The sequence below is a fragment of the Sparus aurata genome, chromosome 16 (assembly GCF_900880675.1).
Source record: "Sparus aurata chromosome 16, fSpaAur1.1, whole genome shotgun sequence".
Classification (NCBI taxonomy): domain Eukaryota; kingdom Metazoa; phylum Chordata; class Actinopteri; order Spariformes; family Sparidae; genus Sparus; species Sparus aurata.
This window is the reverse complement of record NC_044202.1, coordinates 5,981,285-6,004,051: the sequence shown is the minus strand read 5'-3', so window position 1 is coordinate 6,004,051 and position 22,767 is coordinate 5,981,285. Positions and strand designations below refer to the sequence as shown.

At 43.7% G+C, this 22,767-nt stretch overlaps 2 protein-coding genes across 4 annotated transcripts; one reads left to right on the top strand and one right to left on the bottom strand.

Moving 5' to 3' along the window:
• The first annotated feature begins 2 nt into the window (after positions 1-2).
• smc6 (structural maintenance of chromosomes 6) lies at positions 3-15,443 on the top strand. 3 transcript variants are annotated; one of them, XM_030443296.1, is made up of 27 exons: positions 3-130; positions 3,582-3,736; positions 3,839-3,950; positions 4,472-4,577; positions 4,656-4,792; positions 5,587-5,648; positions 5,813-5,893; positions 5,984-6,085; positions 6,195-6,314; positions 6,540-6,635; positions 6,849-6,995; positions 7,107-7,195; positions 7,288-7,458; positions 7,539-7,717; positions 8,286-8,487; positions 8,581-8,695; positions 8,792-8,952; positions 9,102-9,237; positions 9,403-9,483; positions 9,591-9,761; positions 10,366-10,503; positions 10,718-10,863; positions 11,116-11,241; positions 11,343-11,448; positions 11,623-11,775; positions 11,965-12,062; positions 12,739-15,443. In XM_030443296.1, the coding sequence occupies exons 2-27, from the start codon at positions 3,596-3,598 to the stop codon at positions 12,824-12,826; spliced, it is 3,264 nt and encodes a 1,087-aa protein (XP_030299156.1). In that variant the 5' UTR covers positions 3-130; positions 3,582-3,595; the 3' UTR covers positions 12,827-15,443. The 3 variants fall into 3 exon arrangements, 2 of the variants coding, with proteins under 2 accessions (XP_030299156.1, XP_030299157.1); XR_003987101.1 differs by lacking the exon at positions 12,739-15,443 and having other exon boundaries at positions 10,714-10,863; XM_030443297.1 differs by lacking the exons at positions 11,965-12,062; positions 12,739-15,443 and having other exon boundaries at positions 11,590-11,726.
• On the bottom strand, positions 14,888-21,299 carry vsnl1b (visinin-like 1b). Its single transcript, XM_030443298.1, has 4 exons — positions 20,918-21,299; positions 18,869-19,035; positions 18,493-18,708; positions 14,888-16,981 (listed from the first exon to the last, which is right to left on the bottom strand). The coding sequence occupies exons 2-4, from the start codon at positions 19,028-19,030 to the stop codon at positions 16,784-16,786; spliced, it is 576 nt and encodes a 191-aa protein (XP_030299158.1). The 5' UTR covers positions 19,031-19,035; positions 20,918-21,299; the 3' UTR covers positions 14,888-16,783.
• Positions 21,300-22,767: the final 1,468 nt, after the last annotated feature.

Sequence of the window (22,767 nt, the reverse complement as noted above, 5' to 3'; positions counted from 1 at the left end):
GTGTTTGTGGGGGGGGTGGAGTGACGCGACAACCCGCAACTGTCAGCGCTCACTACACCCTCTCCGACCAGGAAGTGTCAGAACGCCTCCGTCTGCTCATGGCCATGTTATTCCCGCAGGCTGCACACTGGTAGGAGAAGTTTCCGACGAGCTTGTTGTGATTTTGTTCGCGATAAATAAAGCTAAAGAAAAAAGTTTGAGGGTTGTTTTTGGATCCACCTGCTGCTCTCTGCCTTTTGGTGTGTATGTGTGTGTGTGTGTGTTGTCTTCAACAGTGCTGCAGAGTGGTGGGAAAAAACCAGCATGCTCAGCTGAGTTTGAATAACTTGTATATCTGCTGATTTGGAGATTAATCTAATTTAAATCCAATGAGTAAAAGCTTTTGAGGTATGTTCATTAAGAGCCCGGTGGATCTTAATGTCTGTATGAATGAGTTGGAAACATTTAGGGCACACAGAAGAGCTGCAGTAAAGTGTGTGTCTGCTGTTGTTATTACACAACAACACCTGCTGCCGGGCTGTGTAACTGCTGGTTTCAGGCCCTTGGCTTCCTGGCTTCAAGACAACAGGCTCACATTTCTGTCTCTGCGCTCACTCGCTCACTTTTAAAAACAGTTTTGTTTTTTTTTGTGATTGCATTTGCTCAGAGCCGTCGTTCAGTGCCTTCGAATGTTTCCCTGCAGCGGCTCTGATCTCATATTTTAACTCCTCTGAAATGGAGGAATTTGCTCTTGACACTGTGACGGACGCAATTAGTAGCTGGTGTGACTTAATTTAAAATGTGTTTTTGTGAAAGGAAAACTATTTCAAGTCTGCGTGGTTGAAGTCAGTGGGGGAATAAATAGACTCAAGTATCACTTCCTGACTCAATATGTGTCTGCTATTTGTTGCACTGTGGTTCAAAAGTGTGTTTTTCTTTGAATGAATCCTCTTGAACATTTTTATTCACCACTTTTTTGTGCAGCAGATACCAGAAGGGGCACTACAGAGGAGCGCTAGGGCCAGAGGTGGCTGTCGCTCAAGAAATTGAGCGGGTTATCTAGTGTTTGGAAGGTTGCTGGTTCAGTTCCCAACAGAAGTATCCTTGAGCAAGATACTGAACCCGGAATTGGTCCCGATGTGCAGTTGGCACCATGCATGGCAGCACATGAATGATGTGTGTGTGATAAGGTGAATGTGGCAAGTGTTGTAAAGCGTTGTGAGCTGTCAGCAGACTGGAAACACGCGATAGAAATGCAAGTCCATTCTGGTCCATCAGGTCCAGTCAGGGGACTCTACAGCGAGTCTACAGTCTCTGACATTAATGAATCCTTGGAGTGTAACATTCTGTGTGTGGTGTAACACCCTCTTCAAAGTCTTAATAATGTATGAGCTCTTCGTTACTAAAGCCGATTCTGAAGAACAGATTCACCGATTAATCTACACAAGGCGTTTTGTTGAGGCAGTCATACATGCTGTTTTTTAATCTTGAAACGTCAAGTTTATTGTCGACCTGTCAACCTTTTTTTCGCACCCCTGGCCCATATAGTGTGATTTGCTGCCCCCTGTGGGCACTGTCGCGTAACTCATTACGTTACAAGATTACTGGCGTGAGAAGTAACTTGTTGCGCCGCTGCGTTATCTGCTGCTTACTGTACCTTTGAATGAACAGACCCTATCGCCATTTTGTAGCCTTCTTTATGACCCACAATCTGTAACTGTGGCCTAATAACAGGAATGACGGATGCAGTATAACATTTACAGCTTTGTATTTTGCTAACAGGCTGACAGTGAACTGGGCAGAGGCCTACAGTACTAGGCACAGCTGTTTCAATGAGAACAGTACAACACAGGCTCTTATAGCCGAGTTGTGATGTTTAAAAATGCAACCGATGAACCCGTAAACTATGAGTTCTTGCATAGAAACCATAACAGCACAATTACAATGAAAGTGCATTCAGGCTTTCCTCTTAGAGGTACAGATGAGCCTTCAAGGCTAAAGATCCTCCACACGATGAATGGCAGCAATTTTTCCAGTAACTAATAACCTTTATGTTGATGGTTCTCAGTCATCCAGGTCATGGTCAGCGTAAGTGCTGTATCGTAGGCAACTGGACTTGTTTCAGTTTCTTGACGGCGGCTCACCTCTCATCCAAGAGGCTCCTTCAGTTTGCTTTCAACAAATGGCACAATACACAACTCTGCTGTCCACTTCCATCTGAAGGACAGAAATCATTCCTTTGTGAACAACAGTGTAAACATCTTGGCCTGAGAAGACAGATTGTTTGAAATAGGAGTAAAGGAATCCATCTATGACAAACTGAAACCACCGTCCTTGGCCTAAGACATTACTTATCACCCACCTACAAAGCTGTACTGAGTTCCCTCCCCAGACAGCTTAACAACCATTCACACTTGGGCTCACCTATCCTTAGCAACCAACTCAACTCTGACTCTGAAACTCAAAGCTCACACGTGTCCATAATGACTCTGTAAGGACACTCCCACACAGCGCTCACACGTTTCTTTAACAACTCTGCAAGAACACTCCCACACAGCACTCACACGTTTCTTAACTACTCTGTAAGGACACTCCCACACAGCACTCACAAGTTTCTTAACGACTCTGTAAGTACACTCCCACACAGCACTCACAAGTTTCTTAACGACTCTGTAAGGACACTCCCACACATCACTCCCATGTTTCTTAACGACTCTGTAAGGACACTCCCACACAGCACTCACAAGTTTCTTAGTTTCTTAGCGACGCTGTAAGGACACTCCAACACAGAGCTCACACGTTTCTTTAACAACTATGTAAGGACACTCCCACACAGTGCTCACACGTTTCTTTAACTAGTCTGTAAGGACACTCCCACACATTGCTCACATGTTTCTTTAACTACTCTGTAAGGACACTCCCACACAGAGCTCACACGTTTCTTTAACTACTCTGTAAGGACAGTTTCATACAACACACACGTTTCTTTAACGACTCTGTATGGACACTCCCACACAGGGGAATATTAATACTAGGCTATGAAAGAAGCAGCTTTCAAGTTCACTTTTAAGTGTGAAGGATGCTCGTTTAAAGACTCACGTTTGTGTTTTCAGGGGCATAACTTATTTTATTGTCGTCATTATTTCCTAACAGCATTAGCTTGATGAGCAGGAACAGCTAAATGTAGCAATTCACCTCAAAAATAATTAACTACTTCTGTATTGTGAATGACTAGCACGTGATGTGCATTGTCTCGTAAATATGACTCGAGCACAGTCTGTAGCAGTGTTTTCCAAAAGTCTAGTGTTGAAAAAAGTGAAGTGTAAATCGTTATATCAAATCACAATACATCTCGAACCGACACTCAAGCATTGTGGTAACGATCGGGAGCTGAACATATCGACCAAGCCCTGAAAACCTCAGAGTTTTTGTTCATCACTGACAAACTCTGTTGTCAGTTACAGCCCTACAAACTGAACTGTCAACTGTGAAAACTTGACTTCTATCTGATAACGTGACCTCTCTGTCTGTCTCATAGAATCAAATGATATATTGAAAGTACAGACGTTAGTTCTGAGTCTTCCTGTTAATTCTATTTCCAGTGACTTGTTTCAAGATGAGTAAGAGGAAAGGCAAAGCGATCGGTGATGCGACAGCTGTCAAGAGCCGCAGAGTGACAGCTGTGGGTATCGACGACGCCCCAGATGATACAAACCATCAGAGACCCTCCTCCAGCAGCTTCTCGCTCTCTGCTACAGTGAGTCACCCCCCCACTCCCCAATGAAGCACTAATTGTTTGTCTTTACTTCCCACCAGCTCATTAACAGCAGGAATATTGTCCTCTGCGTGTATTTTCCAGGGAGATATCGGCCTCATCGAAAGCGTCACTCTAAAGAACTTCATGTGTCATCATTTGCTCGGTCCGTTCCAGTTCGGGCCCAATGTGAATTTCATCGTCGGGAACAATGGAAGTAAGAACCGGATCTCTGAATGTCAGGAGAGCTGCTGTTGACTCTGGCTTGTGTGTTTTTACACGTCTCGATCCAGCCTTGGTGACAGATCCACTCTGTATTGTCTCATTAAGCAAGACAACTTTTAAAGAAACAGGACTGTATTTTATTTTATTATACAGACGTTCACTGTCACTGTTGTGTCTTCCCTATAAATCACAGCAAAATGACAAGATAGATAGAGTACTTTATTAATCTTAGTACTTTAAACTCACTTATTATACGTATACCTTTTAACGTATTACCTTTAATATCAACTATATGATCAACAACTGTTTCTATTTCTGATTCATCTGCAGAATCTTGATTAAACGAAGTATTTGTTTATTCAAAGATGACCCTCCTGATTTCTGCGGATGGCTGACTTGTGTTTATTTGCATACAATCTTTAGTTCTGCCTGCGAGCCAGCACCTTTCTGTTGTATCCTCTCCGTGCAGCGAGTAAATCCCTCGTCTTTGCCGTTTCCCGATTTCATTCTCAGGCGGAAAAAGCGCGATCCTGACTGCTTTGATCGTCGGCCTCGGTGGAAAGGCCACGTTCACAAACAGAGGAGCGTCGCTGAAGGATTTTGTGAAGACCGGTGAAAAGTAAGTCGGTGCACATAATGTTTTATTCCGTAAATTCTCTGGTCCAGGAATGTCATCACAGCACCGTCTGCTCTGTAGTTCTGCAGATATAACTGTTAAGCTGAGGAACAGAGGACCAGACGCTTACAAGCGGGACGTCTACGGTGACAGCATCTCAATCGAGCAGCGGATCTTTTGTGATGGAAGTCGAAACTGCAGACTGAGGAACAAAGCAGGTACGTTTCCTGAGTAACGGATGTTTTCCGAGTCTTCGTTAAACCTTCACTTGATGTCCAGTAAACCAGACACACTTGGGAGTGAAGACAAAGCGCCTCAATCGGACCCGAGCTGTTTACATTCTTCGCTTTCGGACAAGAATTTTCCTCTATAAACTTACACGCGTGTGTTTTATACGCACGGCACTGTTTCACTGTTTTGTACCATCTGCCAAGTGTGAACATAAAAAATGGACATATTTACGTTCACATGTGGACTGATGTTTTTCACAAGCTGTAAATGCCACTGAGTCATTTTAAAAAAAGGATGTTGAAACTGGATACGCCAGCGTGCCAGTTGCTGATTGAGCTCAGAGAAAGTTTACCTCTGCCGACAGGCTGTAGGACTCGTTCTCAAACTGTGACGTGCGTTTAAAGATGAAGTGTCTAAGAATCCTGATTTAAAATGTCCTAAAAACGACAAGACTTACGTATGTACGTTAATGAGTTGTGTACTTACATCATCACAAATGTTTCCAACACTGTTTTAAAGAGAAATCCACAAGTTCACTAAAGGTAACGGGAGGCGTAGCGATGTGAATCCTCCCCAGCTCCACCCTGTAGTACAAATATTGTCACTTCTGTCTCCAAAAAACACAAGATCGCAAGATGATATTCTTATTTTAAGACACTGATACCAGAGAAGGTTTCATTTTAATTAAAAAAACTTTAAATTATGAAAATGGTTGTTTCTTTGCTGCAACAGAGCAGCAGAGCCTTTAACCACATCAGCTGTCACCTGTCTTGTGTTTCAGGCCTCCTCATCTCCAACAAGAAGGAGGAGCTGACGGCCATTTTGGACCACTTCAACGTCCAGGTACTCTCATTTCTTCTGTCCTGCAACTCTTTAACTCACATTGAATGCACCATTTCTATCCTCTTTCTATTTCTGCGTTTCAATGTGTGAGTATTTTCGCTTGTTGTGAACGCATCCTCCTTACCTCAACACAATTATACCTGAATTTGTTTCTCGTGTCGCAGTTGGATAACCCGGTGTCCATCCTCAACCAAGAAATGAGTAAACAGTTCCTACATTCAAAAAACGAATCAGACAAGTATAAGGTGCAACACCGCCCGATTCTTCATGAACCTTTTGCTCTATAATATCATTTCCACATGGGTTTAAATGAATGTTTTTGGCCTCCCTCGTAGTTCTTCATGAAAGCGACTCTGCTGGAGCAGATGAAGAGAGATTACATCCACATCAAGCACACTAAAACAGTAACGAGGCAGCAGGTGGAGAGACAAGAGGAGGTAATGTGGACGCTTGTTTGCCCACCGTTCGTATGCATAGCGTCGCATGTGCAGTGATTCCTTTTGCCGAGAGCGAAACGAATCATTTAAAGCTCTCTTTTGTGTTCAGTGCCTCAAGGACCTGAAACACGAGTTTCTGCAGAAGAAGGAGAGGTACGACAATCTGTCGTCCTTCAGCGAGATGAAGGCGGTGCTGGAGAATCTGAAGAAAGCGATGGCATGGTGTTTGGTAAGAGTTTCGTCTGTCGGCATTGTATGAAACAGAGCACAAAGTGTACATTTATTTTATTGCTTATCGAGTTTTATCTGCTTTCCTTGAGAATAAATGAAAGTGAAGAAGAAAAGGAAGCAACAAAACCAAAAGGAAAACATGAAGGAATGCGTTGACAAGCGTTTCCTTTGGGGCCGTAATTTCCAAGACTATAAATCACGGTTATTTTCATATGACTGTCAGGTCCGTGAGAAGGAGCAGTTTGTGCAGCAGCTGAAGGAGGACATTGAAAAGGAAGAGAATAATTACAAACCTCAGGACAACCTTCAGCTGGGTCAGGTGAGTCACAAGTGTCCTTATTCTGTTAAACATATACAAGTCTATTTATAAATGTCGGAGCCCTTCAAACTATCACCGCCACATAAACCGACTGTCGTTAATTCGCTCGCTGTATTTTAATATTTACAATAGATGTCCTCGGTTGGGGAAAAACAACCTCTTCTCTCATCTAGATGTTGTCTCTAAAGGTACTTTCTCTCGTCTTTCACGCAGACCAGGGTCACACAAGTAGAGAACAAACTTCAGGATGTCAAAAGCAGATTTGACAGTCTGCGAGACGAACAGGAGTCTCTATCGAGGGACAATCACAAGTTGAAAGAGCAAATGAAGACCATTAGCAAAGCTCACAAGGAACAGGAGGTACTGATCGGGAGTTATGATGACCTGGTTCTGTGTAAACCCCTTTTTATTCTGCACTCTGAATATACATCATTTATATCAGTGAGAGTGACATAATCTCTTCCCCCGTAGCTCGTTTATTTCCGGGCTCTGAACAAGCTCAAGCAATCAGAGCAGGAACAAGACCTTCTCCAGGAGAAAATTAACAAGGCGAAGACGAGGTAGGGGAGCAGAAAGGTAAAAAAATAAAAAAAAGCCTCTTGACCTGCATACAAGTACATGCGTTCATTTATGTTTTTCCTCCACATTTTAGTGTGAGTCTTAACAGCGACGTGCAGACAGAATATGCAAAACAGCAGAAGAAAATATCCGACCTGAAGGAGCAGCTCGCGGAGCTCGAGAAAACGTGCTCGCAGCTGAACGAGGAGATCAAGAACAAGCATCAGGCGCTGCTCAAAGGGAAGGAGGAGCGGGACAAGCTGAGGTACAAGAAGCCATGTTTGCTTTCATTAAAACGGATCTGCATTCCACCTGACAATTCCTGATCAACCTGTCGTTCACTAGGCTGGAGGAGAGAAACATCCACGTCTTGTGCGCGGCAAAGGTGAAGAGGAAGAACCAGCTCCTCGCCAGTCGCTCAAACAAGCTGAAGCGGTTTGGAGAGCACGTGCCCGACCTGCTGGATTCGATCGCCGAGGCGTATGCCAAAAAACGCTTCCTCAAGAAACCTGTTGGGCCGATAGGTAGGCATCAACACGGACGCTGGAGCCAGCCGATGGCTGGCATCAAGACTGTAAACAAGGTGGACAGCTGGCTCGGCTTTGTGCAAAAATAACAAAATCCACCTACTGACGCCTCCAAAGCTCACTCATGAATATGTTATGTCTTTTTTGTGTGTGCGCTCAAGCCACGCCTTGTGGACCTAGAGCGGATTATGAGCCGGACTATGTCTGGATCCGTTAGCTGGACAGAGCAAGGCCTGCTGATTCTCCCTGTCTCTACTCCTTATGCTAAGCTAACGCTAATCTGCTCCTGAAACATATTGATCCGAAAGCCAAAATGGGCTCCAGAAAGGGGCCGTTCACTTTTTGAGAGTTATCAGCGGTTGTTTACAGCTCGATGCCGCCAAATCCGACACACTGGACCTTTTAATCATCGTCTATTTTTAACTGTTAAACTGTTAAAGAGGTATAAAATGACCGACTGTCCTCACAGAGACCATAAGGTTTCCCTCTCATGCAGTCAGTTTACACATGTGCAGTAGATTCACTGGAATTGTACATGTAGCCGACCGTCTGTGTTTGCTCTCAGGGGTGTGTATCAGTCTGAAGGATCCGGCGTTGGCTGTAGCCATCGAGTGCTGCCTGCGGAGCTTCATGAAGGCTTTCTGCTGTGACAACTACAAGGACGAGGCGGTCCTCCAGGAGCTGATGTCTCGCTACTACCCAAAGGGCAGCAGGCCGCAGATCATCGTCAGCCCTTTCTCCGACAAAGTTTACAATATTCACGGAAGGTGAGCAGCTGCAGCGTTCTCAACATTCGTTGTTTTTGTGTCTCACAACGCACGTGTTAAAAGTTTCCTGTTGTTTTTTTTCCTTTCTTGCAGGAAAGCGTACCATCCAGAATACCCGTCGGTGCTGGACATGATCGCGGCGGCAAACCCGGTCATCATCAACTGCCTGATCGACATGAGGGGCATAGAGTCGATTCTGATCATCAAAGTTGGTGTCGTTGTTGAATGTTGGAGTCGTTTTAGGGATTGATGTCGTACGTTTTTGTTTTCGTCACCGTCTGATCTGCGTTTGTTTATCGAAAAGGAAAAAGACAAAGCGAGGAAGGTAATGCAGCACGGACGACCGCCTAAAAACTGCCGGGAGGCCTTCACCGTGGAGGGAGATCAGGTGTTTCCAAACCGGTATTACACCTCCGAGTTCAGCATGGCCAAATATCTCGGCGGGGACATCGAGACTGAATTAAGGTGACTTTACCCATCACCCATCGTCAGGAAATATTCCTTTTAAAAAAATGTTGTTATCCACATTTTATACACAACGCGCTGCACTTGTGGTAGATTTTCACCCGTGTACAGTTCAGGGTTGAGATAAAAATCGATCGTGTCTGTCGCAGTATGTTGGAGTCCGACCTGGAGAATCACCAGGCTCAGCTGTCCAGGTTTCAGCTCCACGTGACCTCGGTGTCTGAGCAGATCGTGAGCATGGAGAGCCAGCTGAACAGCACCGTCATGACCCTGAAGAAGACACTGGTCAGTGAAGCTCGGTTTAGCCTAACAACAATACTGCTTACTTTACATTTCTTCTTCTTTTTCTTCTTTTCTATCCCTCCTGTTCTTGCATTCTCTTCCTACATGTACATTTTCAGGTAAATTTGGGAATTATTTGATGATTTTCTTTCATTTTTTTTAACGCAGGCCTCCGTGAATCAAATCAAGGCGTCGATATCCGAGCTGGAGACCGCTGGTGAGGACCAAATCGATGACATCAGCTCCTTGGTGATCTTTTTTTTTTAAATTATTATTATTATTTGCACACCCTCTAAACAGCACATAACTCTTACGACGGATTATGGAAGTCTGATATCTTTTAATACTCCTTGCAGGAGGAAGTTGCCCAAGAGTACCGACAGAAGATAGAGGCAGAGAAGCAGGCCGTTCACGAGGCAAAGGTGGAGCTCGACAAGCATCAGAAAATGGCAGAGGACGTGGAGTCGGAGTACGCCTCTGTTCGAGAGCGGGTTGATCAGCTCCCTGATCACATGGAGCCACTGAGGGTACAGTACAGCCTCGTTGTACCACGTTGGTTATACAGGGTTCGTACGGGTGCTTGAAATCCTTGAAAGTGCTTGAATTTCAATGTTGTGTTTTCAAGGTCTGAAAAGTGCTTGGATTTTAGTTTAAGTGCTTGAAAGTGCTTGACATTATAACTCTGTGTCTTTCACAAAATTGGGATCAGACTGGATAATTAATTTCTGAAGTTTTGCTATTATAAAATATAATTTTAGATGTTTACAGCATGATACAATGTACATAACTGTGATAAAAAGTGAAGAAAAAAAATCACAAGTATATATATTCCCTTAGATACGTATTTCACCCCAGCAATAAGGTGCTGGAAAATCTTAAAAATGACCCTTAAAAGTGCTTGAAAAGTGCTTGAATTTGACCTTGAAAAAAGTGTATGAACCCTGGTTATAGTCTGTGTTGTGGATTCTTGTGTTTTGAACCCCACAGGGCCGCCATAGTTTTCTATGAGTTGTTTGAACGTAAAGGCATTTCTCAGTTCACAACAGCAGCTGATCCAAGGGTGCTAGCTTTTATATTGTCCTCAAGAAGCAGTGATGGCGAGATTGATTGTTGCTGTTTGCTCACCCTCAGGATGAGCAGCTGAAGCTGGAGAATGAGTGCATGAAACACGAGCGAAACCTGAAGATTTTAGAAAACAAGCTGAAGAGTCACGAAGAGAACATCCAGGCTATGAAGAGTGACCTCGCCCAAAGAGAAGACGAGTTACAGGTAACAACAGCTGTACTAAATGTGTCTGTTAATTAATCTCATGCATTCGATGCTTTTCTAGCCACATTATGTGTCATACATCACACCCAGTTGTTTCACGTGAGCTATGCTAAGCTAGCAGTTAGTAAACGCACACATAGGAGAGGATTTACCTCCTCCAGAGCACCGTGGTGTCTTCAGCCAAATGTCACCAGACTCTCACATGTGATGACAGGAATACGTGGCCAAAGCCTCGGAGATCAGTCCCGAGCGGCAGCAGGTGACCGGCAGCACCAAGAGCATCGACACGGAGATCACTCGGCTGAAGAAGAGAATCAAGGTGTACGAGAGCAGCCACGGCCAGCACGAGCAGGTGGTCAGGTGAGAAGTCGTCTGCGACTCGGCGTTACGTGACTGCGTGACTGTGATTTTTCTGAAGTCAGACAAAAACGCGTCTCTGCCTCTTCTGAGGTTCAGCTCATCCGATCGGATTTCTCCTCCGCACTGACAGTTTGTCACTCCTGTCAGAGTCAATCCAATCTGCCCGTCGGCCATCACTAAATCGTCTTCTGGCCTTATTCTGGAAGAAGAAAAATTGAGGCTATGCCGTTTTCTGTCCTCTGTCCTCATTAGGGAGTACGCCGAGGCCCTCTCTCTGTACAGACAGAAAACCAACCAAGTGAGAGATCTGCGCAGGTTCATCGATCGACTCGACAACATCATGTCAGACAGGCAGAACAGATACAAAGTGATGCGCAGGTAAAAAAAAAAGAAACAAACAGTCTGCTTAGTTTGATAAAGAAGTCAGAAATATGTAATTATAGTAGAACGTCCTGCATTTCTTCTTCTTCTCCTTAAAGGTCCCTCTCCGTCAGATGCAAGTTATACTTCAATAACTTTCTGATCAAGATGAACTGCTGCGGCTCGATGGTTTTTGATCACAACAATGAGACGCTCTCGATCTCGGTACGTCTGTTTATCTGCGACTTTGTGAGATATTTGGTTGCAATATTCACATCATATTGAAGCAACGTGACGGTTTCAAGACCCGTAACCTGCTACAGGTGCCACCTTTTCTTTCTTATTCATGGGAAAAACACTACATAGAAATAAAACAATGAAACGCCTCTTCTGGTAAAGGTGAAGCCTCCGGGCCGGGAGGAGGACGGGGTGAGCGACATGCGGTCGCTGTCCGGCGGCGAGCGCTCCTTCTCCACCGTGTGCTTCATGCTCTCGCTGTGGGAGATCACGGAGTCGCCCTTCAGATGCCTCGATGAGTTCGACGTCTACATGGTGAGCAGAAATATCAGAAACACAATGTGATCTCGCACGCTTACACAATTTGTATCAAACTTACACAATTTGTATCAAACTTACACAATTTGTATGAGGCTTACACAATTTGTATGAAGTTGTGTAAGTGTGGCTGATTTTGTGAGCTCTGACTCACTCTGATTTCACACCTCCGTTCTGATGTTGCAGGATATGCATAATCGCAGGATCTGTCTGGATCTCCTCCTGGAGCTGTCGGAGCGGCAGCATCTCCGGCAGTTTGTCTTCATCACTCCTCTCACCACCAGGTGACGCTCTAATGAATGTTTATCCCTGTTTATGTGCTTTTACATCTTTGTTTTACATATGGAAGCTCAAGTCTGCCATTGTTTCGGTTACAGTGTAAAAGTGGTTACATTTTAATCCATTACACAACTAATACCAACGTATGCAGCCTTAATAACATTTATATAAAAACTGAAAAAAAATCTAATAATTATGATTATATTAGTTTATAATTTAACGTCATTTGCTTGTATTTCTGCATTTAAATGCATATTAATTACAATACTCATTTAAATGCACAATACGTCATTTTTCTGAATCAAAACAATAAAAACTCAAGGCGTAGTTTGAAGTCGAGGGGTAGTGTGGGATCATGGGAGTTGTAGTCTTCATTGTTAAAGGGGGTAAAATGCAGTTCTAGAAAATTCAAACTCAGAATTTTTACATTTATGATATTAATGAGGTAACAATACAAACTATATAAGAAACATCTTTGCCATAAGTGAATAAACAAGCTGTTTTCACTGTTTGAAGCTAGACAGGTGGCAGGGTCCGCCACATATAAACAAAGTAAAACTGTACTGTACACATGTTTCTCAGCACTTAAAACTCCTGGTGACTCTGTTTGCTTCTATCAAGACTTCCTTCACCACGTCATTATTCACTGATCAGTTGTTAATCGTGCTTCGTCTCTTTCAGTAATCTGCCAAAAACTCGCCTCATCAAGATCCACCACCTTCAGGATCCAGAGAGAGTCCGGAGTGAAGCCAGGGACGAAGACGTCTGAGCTGAGCTGCAGTGACACAAACATCTGGAATGCTTGAGACCGGTCACTGTGGTGTAACTTCAGTATTACTAGATGTGCTTTTAAATATCATGTTTCTGGACGAGGGAAGACTGAGGACGCTTGATAAAGTTTGTCAGGATATTATATTTTTAAAATTGTTATCAAGCGTTTGTTCAAACTCAGATCCCTCCTGTTTTCGCTCTGTCGTTGTGGGGTCGTTGTAACTGACAATTAAAGATTCGAATGATTGTGTTTACCACGACACAGTGATATTTTATAGTTATTGTCCTGTAAAAATCTCGTTCAACCTGTTGTAAACTGCTTCTGTGGTCAGACTTTAAACTCTTCTCTTTAAAGGGGCTCTGCTGAGCTTGTGTGTTGTGCTGGAAGCTGGTCTTTAGTTTATGTTAGCAGACTCCATTTCTAAATGTTAGCTACGCTCTCTGTTAGCGGCGCGAGGAGAGGCACTGAGATGAGGCACTTGAGAACGTGCATAAAGGCAAATCCTTTGGACTGTTGCGGAAAATCCAACCTGAGTCCTTCACAAAGAAAATCCACAGTCCAGCTTCATTAAACAACTTCAACAAATCGTAATGTTACGGTCCGCTCACACATGGACCAGATTGTGTTTGTCTCGTTGGTACTGGTGTTCAGCTCTCGGTTACAGTTTGCGTGTTAGGCGGCGCGTGCACTGCACCACCTTTGTCTTGTTATAGTTTTTATTTTCTTCTGATCTATATGCACTGACTGAATTTTTATGTGTGTTTTTCTGGAAATATTCTGAAAACTCATATGAATGCTTTGTTTGAATTATTGGCGTTGTTGTCTGTTTTGTCTCTAGCGATGCACATTTTTTACACTCTTATGCAGTAATTGGATTTTTTTTTTGTCATTTGAGTTTACTAAACAGGTTTCGTTTTAATTGACAGCATCTTTCAAATTTGAACTGTTATTACGGTTGACTATGTGAACAGTCTGTCAGTGTTAATACTAAGTTTGCTTCGCTGCAATCACTGACTAAAGGTGATCATATGTGTGCGCTGCAACAGTCACCAGGATATGATGTTAGCGGTTAACACTTCTGCAAACCACAGATACGTCCAAGCTTGACATTTGTACCAAACGTGGCTTATTAGCAGACTTTCACATCAGGGGAATGAAAGGGCGTTATTTTTAAAAGCCACTACAGCTGCCTGGTGTGACGACCGCAACCAAAACCGTCTATTTTTCACAGGACGACGTGCCTAAACCCAACAAGAGCATTAACACAGCATTGTTACAGGAAAGAGACATTGAAAATTGAACCTAAACAGATATAAACGTATCACCTATCTGTGGTTCTGCAGAAACGCTCTTATTCTGGCGACTGACTCGGCTGTGATACGAACATGTACACCAGCACCCTCCAGTTCTCTCGCTTGTAAAAAAAAACCAAAAACGCTCATCTTGCAGTTGTGTCCTGTAAATACTGTGAAGAGTTACATGACCTTTGTTACAATCAACACTTTTGTATCTGTCGTATTTTTTTCATACATGCAGGGATTTCCATTCACGTCCCTTCAGCCTTATCCAAAAATTCACTCAACGCAGTCTTACAGGGGAATTCTGGTGTTTTTTTTTTAAAACCTAGACCCTATATTTACATGTCTTGGTGTGAAAATTATACAGACTCACCAATGTTTTTTGGTGGCTGGGATTCGGAGCGTCTGACAAAATTACGGAAAGGATTCTTATGGTGATGGACCTTTTTTTTTTGTTGAATCAAAAGATCCTTTTTGTCTCGCTGAATGAGAAGTCTCGCTCTGAAATCTCGCAAAGATTGAGTAGTTGCAGGGTCAAGACGGTGGGAATGTGAGTGAGAGTTGGAGAGAGAATTTAATTTCAAAGTCACGGCTAAATATTTAATTGATTCTGACAATCTAGATGAGGCATTTCAGAGTGCGATTTTTTCTCGAATGAGACAAAAACGATCTTAGACTTTAACAAAAGGTCTTGGTCGAGTTAAAAAAAAAACACCAGAATTCCCCTTCACTTCCATTAATTACACTGGCAGACCGAGTCTTTTGAAAAAGCCTGGTGATGGTTTATTCAGTTTAATCACTACAGAATTATTTTTGGGTGCAAGACATGCCACATGTATAAAAGAATACAGTCACTTGTATTATGATTTTTCATATTTGATATAAACATTTACTAGACAAAGAATCTGACATTAGTGACTGGACTGAAATGTATAAATTAGAGAGACGTTTATAATAATGTGGGGGGCGGGGCGGTTTTTTGGGGTTAAGTTTATAGACAGAACAGTGAAAAGCTTCTGCAACCTCCACTACTGTAAGTGGACTACAAGCAGACACTCAGTCCGTGCTTGCATAGCCTAGAAATGGGGAAGCAAAACTGTTGAAAGAGAATTTCCGCAACAACTCATCCTCATCATCCTCATCATCATCATCCTCATCATTCTCATCATCAGCCAGCTGCTGTCTCACACCGGGATAAAAAAAAAAACCCTCTTTCAAAAGCTTTGTCGAGCACCTCTCTCGAGGGTTCCTGCGTCTTATAATGATTGTTGCGAACGGACTAGATTAGAAGATGAGACCTTTCAATAAAAAGTTTCTCCTTACAAAAAAGTTTAATACGTTAGGAATGCAGTGTGTCCAGTAAACATATAAGAGGCTTTTTCCCTTTCTCCTTTTTTTTTTTTTTCCTTTTTTTTCATTGCTGCATTGGAAGTGGAGCCCCTCTCGAAAGGTCCCCGGCCTGGAGAGTGAGCTCCCAGCAACAAGGTCAAAAGCCAAGACTGTCGTCATTTTTGCAGTGCTCTTCCTTCTGTAAACATGTTGATATGTACTGAGTTCAGTTATTTAGGTCTAAATCAAATAAGCAGCCTGAAAGAGAAGCCAATTGTGGATCCCCGTGGGGGGGTGGGGGGGGGGGGATAATGAGTGAGTACTGTGCCTAATAAATGGCAGCGGTAATTTGGGCCCTTTTTTTCCCCTCTAGATTAAGCGGCAGCAGTAGAATAAAATTAATCAAAGGAAATGTTGCTCCGTCAATATATTCCTGCTCATCCCAGAAGTCACTGAAGTGAAACACAATACGATGTTTACGTGAGAAAAAAAAAAAGCTCTTCCTCGGAAATTAGCCCGCAAACGGCAGCCCGAATATAGCTTTTCGAAAAAGCACTCGAAGTGTCACACATACACGTGTATCGAATGGAGGGAAGCATGCTCCCACATTACTGGAGGTGAACTAATGAGAGTCTGATGAGTCACACACTGTACATCCCATGCAACAATACTAAATGAATTTTTCCGGAGGGTTTTTTTTTTTTTTCTCTTTTATAACCACCTAAAGATGCAAAAGGTAAGAGATTATATCATATTATTTTTTTTTTTTTTCCGACACATAATATATGCATGCAAAGAACCTACTCTTCTTGGTTCCATCGTGTGAAAACATCTGGAACAGACAGGAGCCTCTCTATTCTCCAAGAGCTCAACAGGTCTGGATAGTAGAGACAGTTACAATTATCATAGGAATTATTGTTTTGTTACTATTATGTAAAGCGTACAGTAGTTGCAGCAGTCAACACTGGGGATCCTAAATACTGCAGGAACATAATTTAATGCAGTGCTCCACTGATATACAAGCTAGGGGGGTGGGGGGGTTGGATGAGAATGTGTAGGGGTCACTGTGCACAAATCACATTGGCATGTTCTGAAATAGAAATGTATGATATCTTATAGCTATATTCAAAATTATTCAGCATTTGACATTCTCATGCATACAACCACAAGAAGCGAGTCCATTGAAAAATAGTCCAAGCATTGTTTTTTTTTTTTTTGTTTTCCTGTGGAAATGGCAGAGAACCTAATGAGACATTAAAACATGTGCTGCTGTCCAGAGTGTGCGGATCACAGACGGGGTTTGGAGGAGCGAGCAGGAGGACCGGGCTCACTTCTGCATGTCACACTGCAACAGGAGCACGATGGACGGGTCGCTCTTCGCCGCCTCCTTGAACTCCTCCAACGAGATCTGGTCGTCGTTGTTCTTATCCATTTTGCTGAAGATCTTGTCCACCCGCTGCTCTGGTGTCAAACCGTCCTCGTTCATCTTCATCATGATCACGGTGCCCACCATTTTGTAGATAGCCTGTGGGTGAGGCGCAGTGAGAAATTAGTCCGAGGATTGATTGTTATGTAATCCTGTGAAGAGCCCACATGTGTTCATTTGTGAGTAGATGTAGATTCCCGACAGGTGCTTGTTACACGGGGGTACTTTTGCTGTTATTGAGGAGCACATGGAACTCTAAACTAATACAAAAATAGGTACTGTGTTAAGTAAAATAGGATTACAGATTGGTGTGATGCTGATGGTGAATTTACAACATAAGCTGCCTATAAATTGAGTTACTTTAACCGTTTAATACCACATGTTGTAACAAAGAGTGCATGAAATTGAGCAAGCAAGCTGGAAAGTTATGGATAAATGTTTTAAATTGTTTGTAAAAGTATGTATATGTTAGCTTAAACAGTGAAGAGTACACAATTGAGATGGTAAGCGGATAAAGTAACGCAATGTTTTAAAGTGGTAGTTAAAAATAATACATTTGAAACTGTTATCTGGATGTTACAACAGTCGAAATTGTTAGAAGAAACATTTCACTACTAAAAGTAAGTAACAGTTGACATTTGTAAATGCGGTTCAGTATTTAAAGGTAACAGATTAACATTTGACGTTGTTAGGTTAAAGTTAACATTTACAAATGTTAGTTAAAAGTGACCTGATGGCTACACAGTTGAAATATACACAACTACTACTACAAACAGCTGGCTTACAGGCGAGGTAAACATTTGAAACTGTTAGCTTGAAGTAATGGATTTGAATCTGTTAGCTAACATGCTAGATAGATATAGAATAGATACATATTTGATATTGTTAGCAGGGAAACAGTAAAAATGTTATTTGGAAGTTGGAACTGTTGGCTAAACAGTTAAAATTTTATTTAAAGGTTAACAAACAGCCAGTTGACACATCTTGCTAAAAGTCATTTATACTGTAAATGTTTAAATTTGGTAGTTTAAAGTAGTGGATAAACTGAAATTGTGAGCTAAAAGTAACAAACAAACGGTTGTTGTTAGATAAAAGTGTCCTAAAGGATAAACGGGTGAGATTGTTAGCTAAGAATGATGCCTAAACAGATGAAAAAGATAACAATAAAGGCAATGAATGTTATGTTATGAATGTGAACTTAACTTTTAAGCTTTTAAATAATGGATAGGATTAAATAACATGCGTTAGAACGTATTAGGAACCTGTCAGATGATGCCAGGAAAAGGGTACACAAAAAGGGTCAGGAACCACTGATGTTGATTCATAACAATACACACCATATTTATGAGGACAGGAATTGTCGATATGCTCCGACATCACGAAGACGTATCAGATTTACTATACTGATTGTGTTTCCAGAAATGGCACGGTGTAATTCAATACGACTGCAGTTCTGTCGTTATGAAACGGGCCGTGCTGAAGGCGTTGCAGGTGTGCAGGAGGGCTGATAACAGCGACCATTAAAAAAAATAAATAAAAAAAAGCTGGAGCCAGTCCCCTGATGAGCGGCTGCTTAATGACTCGATAATCCCCACCCTCCCACCCCTTACCTCGATTATCTCCAGCATCTCCACTCTGGTGATTTTGCCGTCACCATCCAGGTCATACATGTTGAAGGCCCAGTTGAGTTTCTGCTCAAAGCTGCCGCGGGATGTGATGGACAGGGCGCAGATGAACTCTCGGAAATCGATGGTCCCGTCCCCGTTCTTGTCAAAGGTTCTGAAGGCGTGTTGTGCGAATTTCGATGCATCGCCGTACGGGAAGAACTGCAAAATGTGGGAGAGATGTGTTCAATAATTCAGCCGGGGGAGGAGGGGGCTTATGAAAGACTTTGCGGTGATGGCACTAGTTTTAACAGCCGAGGCGATGCAGACAAGAAAAGGCTCCGACAGATGTGGGGAGGAGAGGATGGGGGTTCACACAAACCTTGACATACAGCTGCTGGAACTCGTCCAGGTTCAGCCTGCCGGTGGGGCAGTCTTTCAGGAAGCCTTTGTACCACTGCTTCAGCTCGTGTTCATTAAACTCTGTGCTCTTCACCAGATCCTCCATCACCTCGGGAGTCAGCTTGCTGTTCTGCTTTCCCATGGTTCCTGTGGTGCAAGAACACGTGAATAACGCATTTATCTATGCTTGAGCGATGGCAGTGTGAGAATCTCCAGCGCTGCCTCTCTTTTTTTTTTCCTTTTTACGTCCCCTTCAATGACTACAGAGGGTAAATGTGTGTGTTTTTGGTAGGGGGGGGGGAGGGAGGGAGCAGGCAGCAAATATTTCCCTGGTGCTCCTGTTCTATTTCTGTCCACCTCAGCCCTGCCTGTGCCAGCCTGTGGCCCCCGTGTTGCTCTGACCTGGATCATCACTGTCACGGCAGATCCAGTTCATCAAATGTTTCGATCGAGCCGCTATCAAGTTTCCACTGCGAACACCGTCCTTTAACCTGACAATGACAACAAAGCCTCGTACGAGCGCTCAATCCAGAGTGGGAGGACGCAGGAGCCCACAGGGAGGCCTGCTGCCGTAATCTGGATCAGAGGGGAATGTAGTTTATAACCGCGCGCTGTGTGTATATAATATAGCGTTTAAGCCAGTTGTGGGCCGATCCAAAGACCAAATCAGCCTGGATTAGTTTGCCATCCACGCTGAGGGGCCTCGGTAACAGTCCTGACAACTTGGTTCAGCCTGTCAGGAGCCCCGGATTCATGAATTATTGACTCGCGGCGTGGCAAACGACATAAAGTGGCCAGGAATGCGTCAATCCACAATCCATAATTTAACAAAATGAGACAGCAGAATGGTATTTTGCACATCCAGGAGCTGCACACTGTGGGAACCTCCACCTCCATGAGACTAACATATGGTCCACTTCTCTGCAGCAGCAGCAGCAGCAGCACCATCAGGCTGCACAGCTCCACCACACACACACACACACACAGACAGCAGCAGCAGCAGCACTGCATTGGCTAAGGCCTTTTCACAACAAACAGCACAAATGTGTGCTGCAGCCCAAATCAGTGCAAACCTCTGCCTTCAATGTGCACAGGCTGCACGGCACATAAGCGATCCCGCCGAGCATGATTGGTAATTACAGGAGGCGACTGTGGGTTTAATGTCTAAAACGGGCTGCAGTGAATGACCTTGAAGGACAAACATTTTGCTGGGGAAGATGTCATAAACGGGAAGCAGCTCTTGCGCTCAGAAAAACGCCTCGACATCACGCAAACTGCGGAACACCCGCTTCATGTTCGCCCGGGCCGCAGGTATGAAGCGACGGGGGGAGGGAGGAGGGGGGGGGGCTGGTTCGGCCCGAGCGGAGGCCGACAGATGCTGCTTTATTTCACGCTTTAGGTGCAATGACATCCGAGTTAATGCTATTAAAGCTAACCGCCTCCTGTGAGAGCAGAGAGAGGGAGCTGCTGCTGCTGCTGCTGCTGCATTCCGATGGAAACGACGCAGTGAGACTGTTTCCAGATCAGATCTGCAACAATCCCGCACATAATGACATCTCTGCATGCGCATCGGGGCGTAAAACGTGTCCAAAAAAAAAAAAAAACACCCCAAAAACAAAACACCAACAATTTCATAACCAAGACCTATTTTTTTTTTTATTTATGTTCTCGCTCCCTCGGTGCCACCGCAGAGCCGCACCACAGGCCCCAATGAAAGCCAATTAAATGCGCAAAACCTCGCTGTCAATTCGTCAAATCATCTCTTTCATTTTCACCAAAACGCATTGGATGTTTTATTTTAAGGGATGCGCAGGTGCCCGTTGTGCCAACCCCCCCTCTTCTTCTTCCTCTTCTTCTTCTTCTTCTTTTTTCCCTCCGCTCGATCCCATTCATTCAAAAACAGGAGGAAAAAAAACATGAGGAAAAATAGGCTACTGCGTGACACGTTCACATAAATCACCCACCGCCCGCTGCACCCGTAATCTAAATAAATGTAACACATGACATCTTGCAGCCGATCACTTCTTACCTTGTTACAAGCTCTCTGTGGTGATTCTCTATCGGGATAAATCTGCTCTGGCTTCCCTGCAAAGTACAGAAAAAAAAAACCCTCTTCCGATTGGAAACGTTTGCCCAAAAGGGATTATTCTCGACACAGCTCGCCTCCTTTTTTCTTTTTTTTTTTTTTTTAGAGAAAAAAAAACACCCCGCTAATGAAATTTCTGGATTTTCCCGACGTTATTCCAGCTGAGGCGCAGCAGGGACCGATCCCACGCCAGTCTTTGGTTATGCGACTACAGGAGCGCGGCGTCACCCGTGTGCATCACAGCCTGATCATAAGTTCACTGCTGCTCTGCCTCGGCGTTCAGCTGGATGCTGTCACGTTATAACCGCGTCCTTCATCGTGATGAGGATGGTCAAGTCGGGATTTTACATCAGCGGGACACTTTGTTGTTGTTTTTTTTTGTTTTTTTGTTTTGAGGTGCGCAAATATTGTGGCTCGGGAAAATGTGTGATTCCTGATCAGTCACTGGAACTAATCAGGCATCAGATTCAATCAGGGAGGGGGGGGAATATTTGAGTCACATGGTCATTAAACGTGGCTTTTAGAGGAATAGTGGAGGGAAATCGGTAAAATAGAGGCTGAGGAACCAACCAGGGGCCCCTGGGAGCCCCATGTGTGCCTCCAGGATATAAGAAGAAGGAGATTTTGAGAATACACACCCGAAAGTCAGAAATATCTGTTCACACTCCCCGGAAAAAACTGCAAAAAAATCAGTATTGACTTGTATATAAACTGGAGTGTTGAGGATGACTTGAGGAGACCCTGTAGTCTGGTGCCGCAGCGGATGCTTCTGTATCTCGTGCCAGATGGACAGATCGCGGTCCGGGTCGGGTTGCCTCTTTTCCTCTTGTGCTCTGTGCAAACATCTCATTTCACTGATCGGTGGACAGGCTTGGGGAGTGACGGGACACATGTAACAGGATGACATCATCAGGATACGACTGTATTCTGGTAAAGTTACAGACAAACGATGTAATTAGATTACTAATGCATCCAGTCAAAAAAGGGGGTTACTGACAGATTGCAATATTATACTGGGAAATGTGTGATTCCTGATCAGCCACTGGAACTAATCAGGCATCAGATTCAATTAGGGAGGGGGGGAATATTTGAGTCACATGGTCATTAAACGTGGCTTTTAGAGGAATGTGGAGGGAAATTGGTAAAATAGAGGCTGAGGAACCAACCAGGGGCCCCTGGAAGCCTCATTTAAGAAGTCTTGAGTCCCCTCAGGAGATTTTGAGAAAACAACAAAGGTCAGGAAGATTCAGAAATATCTGTTTACAATATGAAATCAATATGGACTCCTAGATAAACTGGAGTGTTGAGGATGACTTGAGGAGACTCTGTAGTCTGGTGCTACGGCAGCAGACACTTCTGTATCTCTTGCCAGATGGACAGATTGCGGTCCGGGTCGGGTTGCATCTTTTCCTCTTGTGCTCTGTGCAAACATCTCACTTCACTGATCGGCGGACAGGCTTGGGGAGTGACGGGACACATGTAACAGGATGACATCATCAGGATACGACTGTATTCTGGTAAAGTTACAGACAAACGATGTAATTAGATTACTAATGCATCCCGTCAAAAAGGGGGTTACTGACGGATAGCAATATCGTGCTGGGAAATGTGTGATTCCTGATCAGCCACTGGAACTAATCAGGAATCAGAATCAATCGGAGGGGAATATTTGAGGCACATGGTCATTAAATGCGGCATTAAGAAGAATTGTGGTGTTAAATTGGTAAAACCAGGTCTGGGGAACAATATCGACTCGTGAATAGTAAACTGTTCACGTCAGAGTGTGGAGGAAG

What these genes read in the sequence shown, in the direction of transcription:
- smc6 (XM_030443296.1), top strand. Translation starts at nt 3,596, where the DNA reads ATGAGTAAGAGGAAAGGCAAAGCGATCGGTGATGCGACAGCTGTCAAG. An exon ending in TGACCCTGAAGAAGACACTG is followed by an intron (nt 9,238 to 9,402) that starts GTCAGTGAAGCT and finishes TTTTTAACGCAG; the next exon opens with GCCTCCGTGAATCAAATCAA. An exon ending in AGATACAAAGTGATGCGCAG is followed by an intron (nt 11,242 to 11,342) that starts GTAAAAAAAAAA and finishes TTCTCCTTAAAG; the next exon opens with GTCCCTCTCCGTCAGATGCA.
- vsnl1b (XM_030443298.1), bottom strand. Translation starts at nt 19,030, where the DNA reads ATGGGAAAGCAGAACAGCAAGCTGACTCCCGAGGTGATGGAGGATCTG. An exon ending in TCCAGCAGCTGTATGTCAAG is followed by an intron (nt 18,709 to 18,868) that starts GTTTGTGTGAAC and finishes CACATTTTGCAG; the next exon opens with TTCTTCCCGTACGGCGATGC. An exon ending in AGATGCTGGAGATAATCGAG is followed by an intron (nt 16,982 to 18,492) that starts GTAAGGGGTGGG and finishes CCTCACCCACAG; the next exon opens with GCTATCTACAAAATGGTGGG.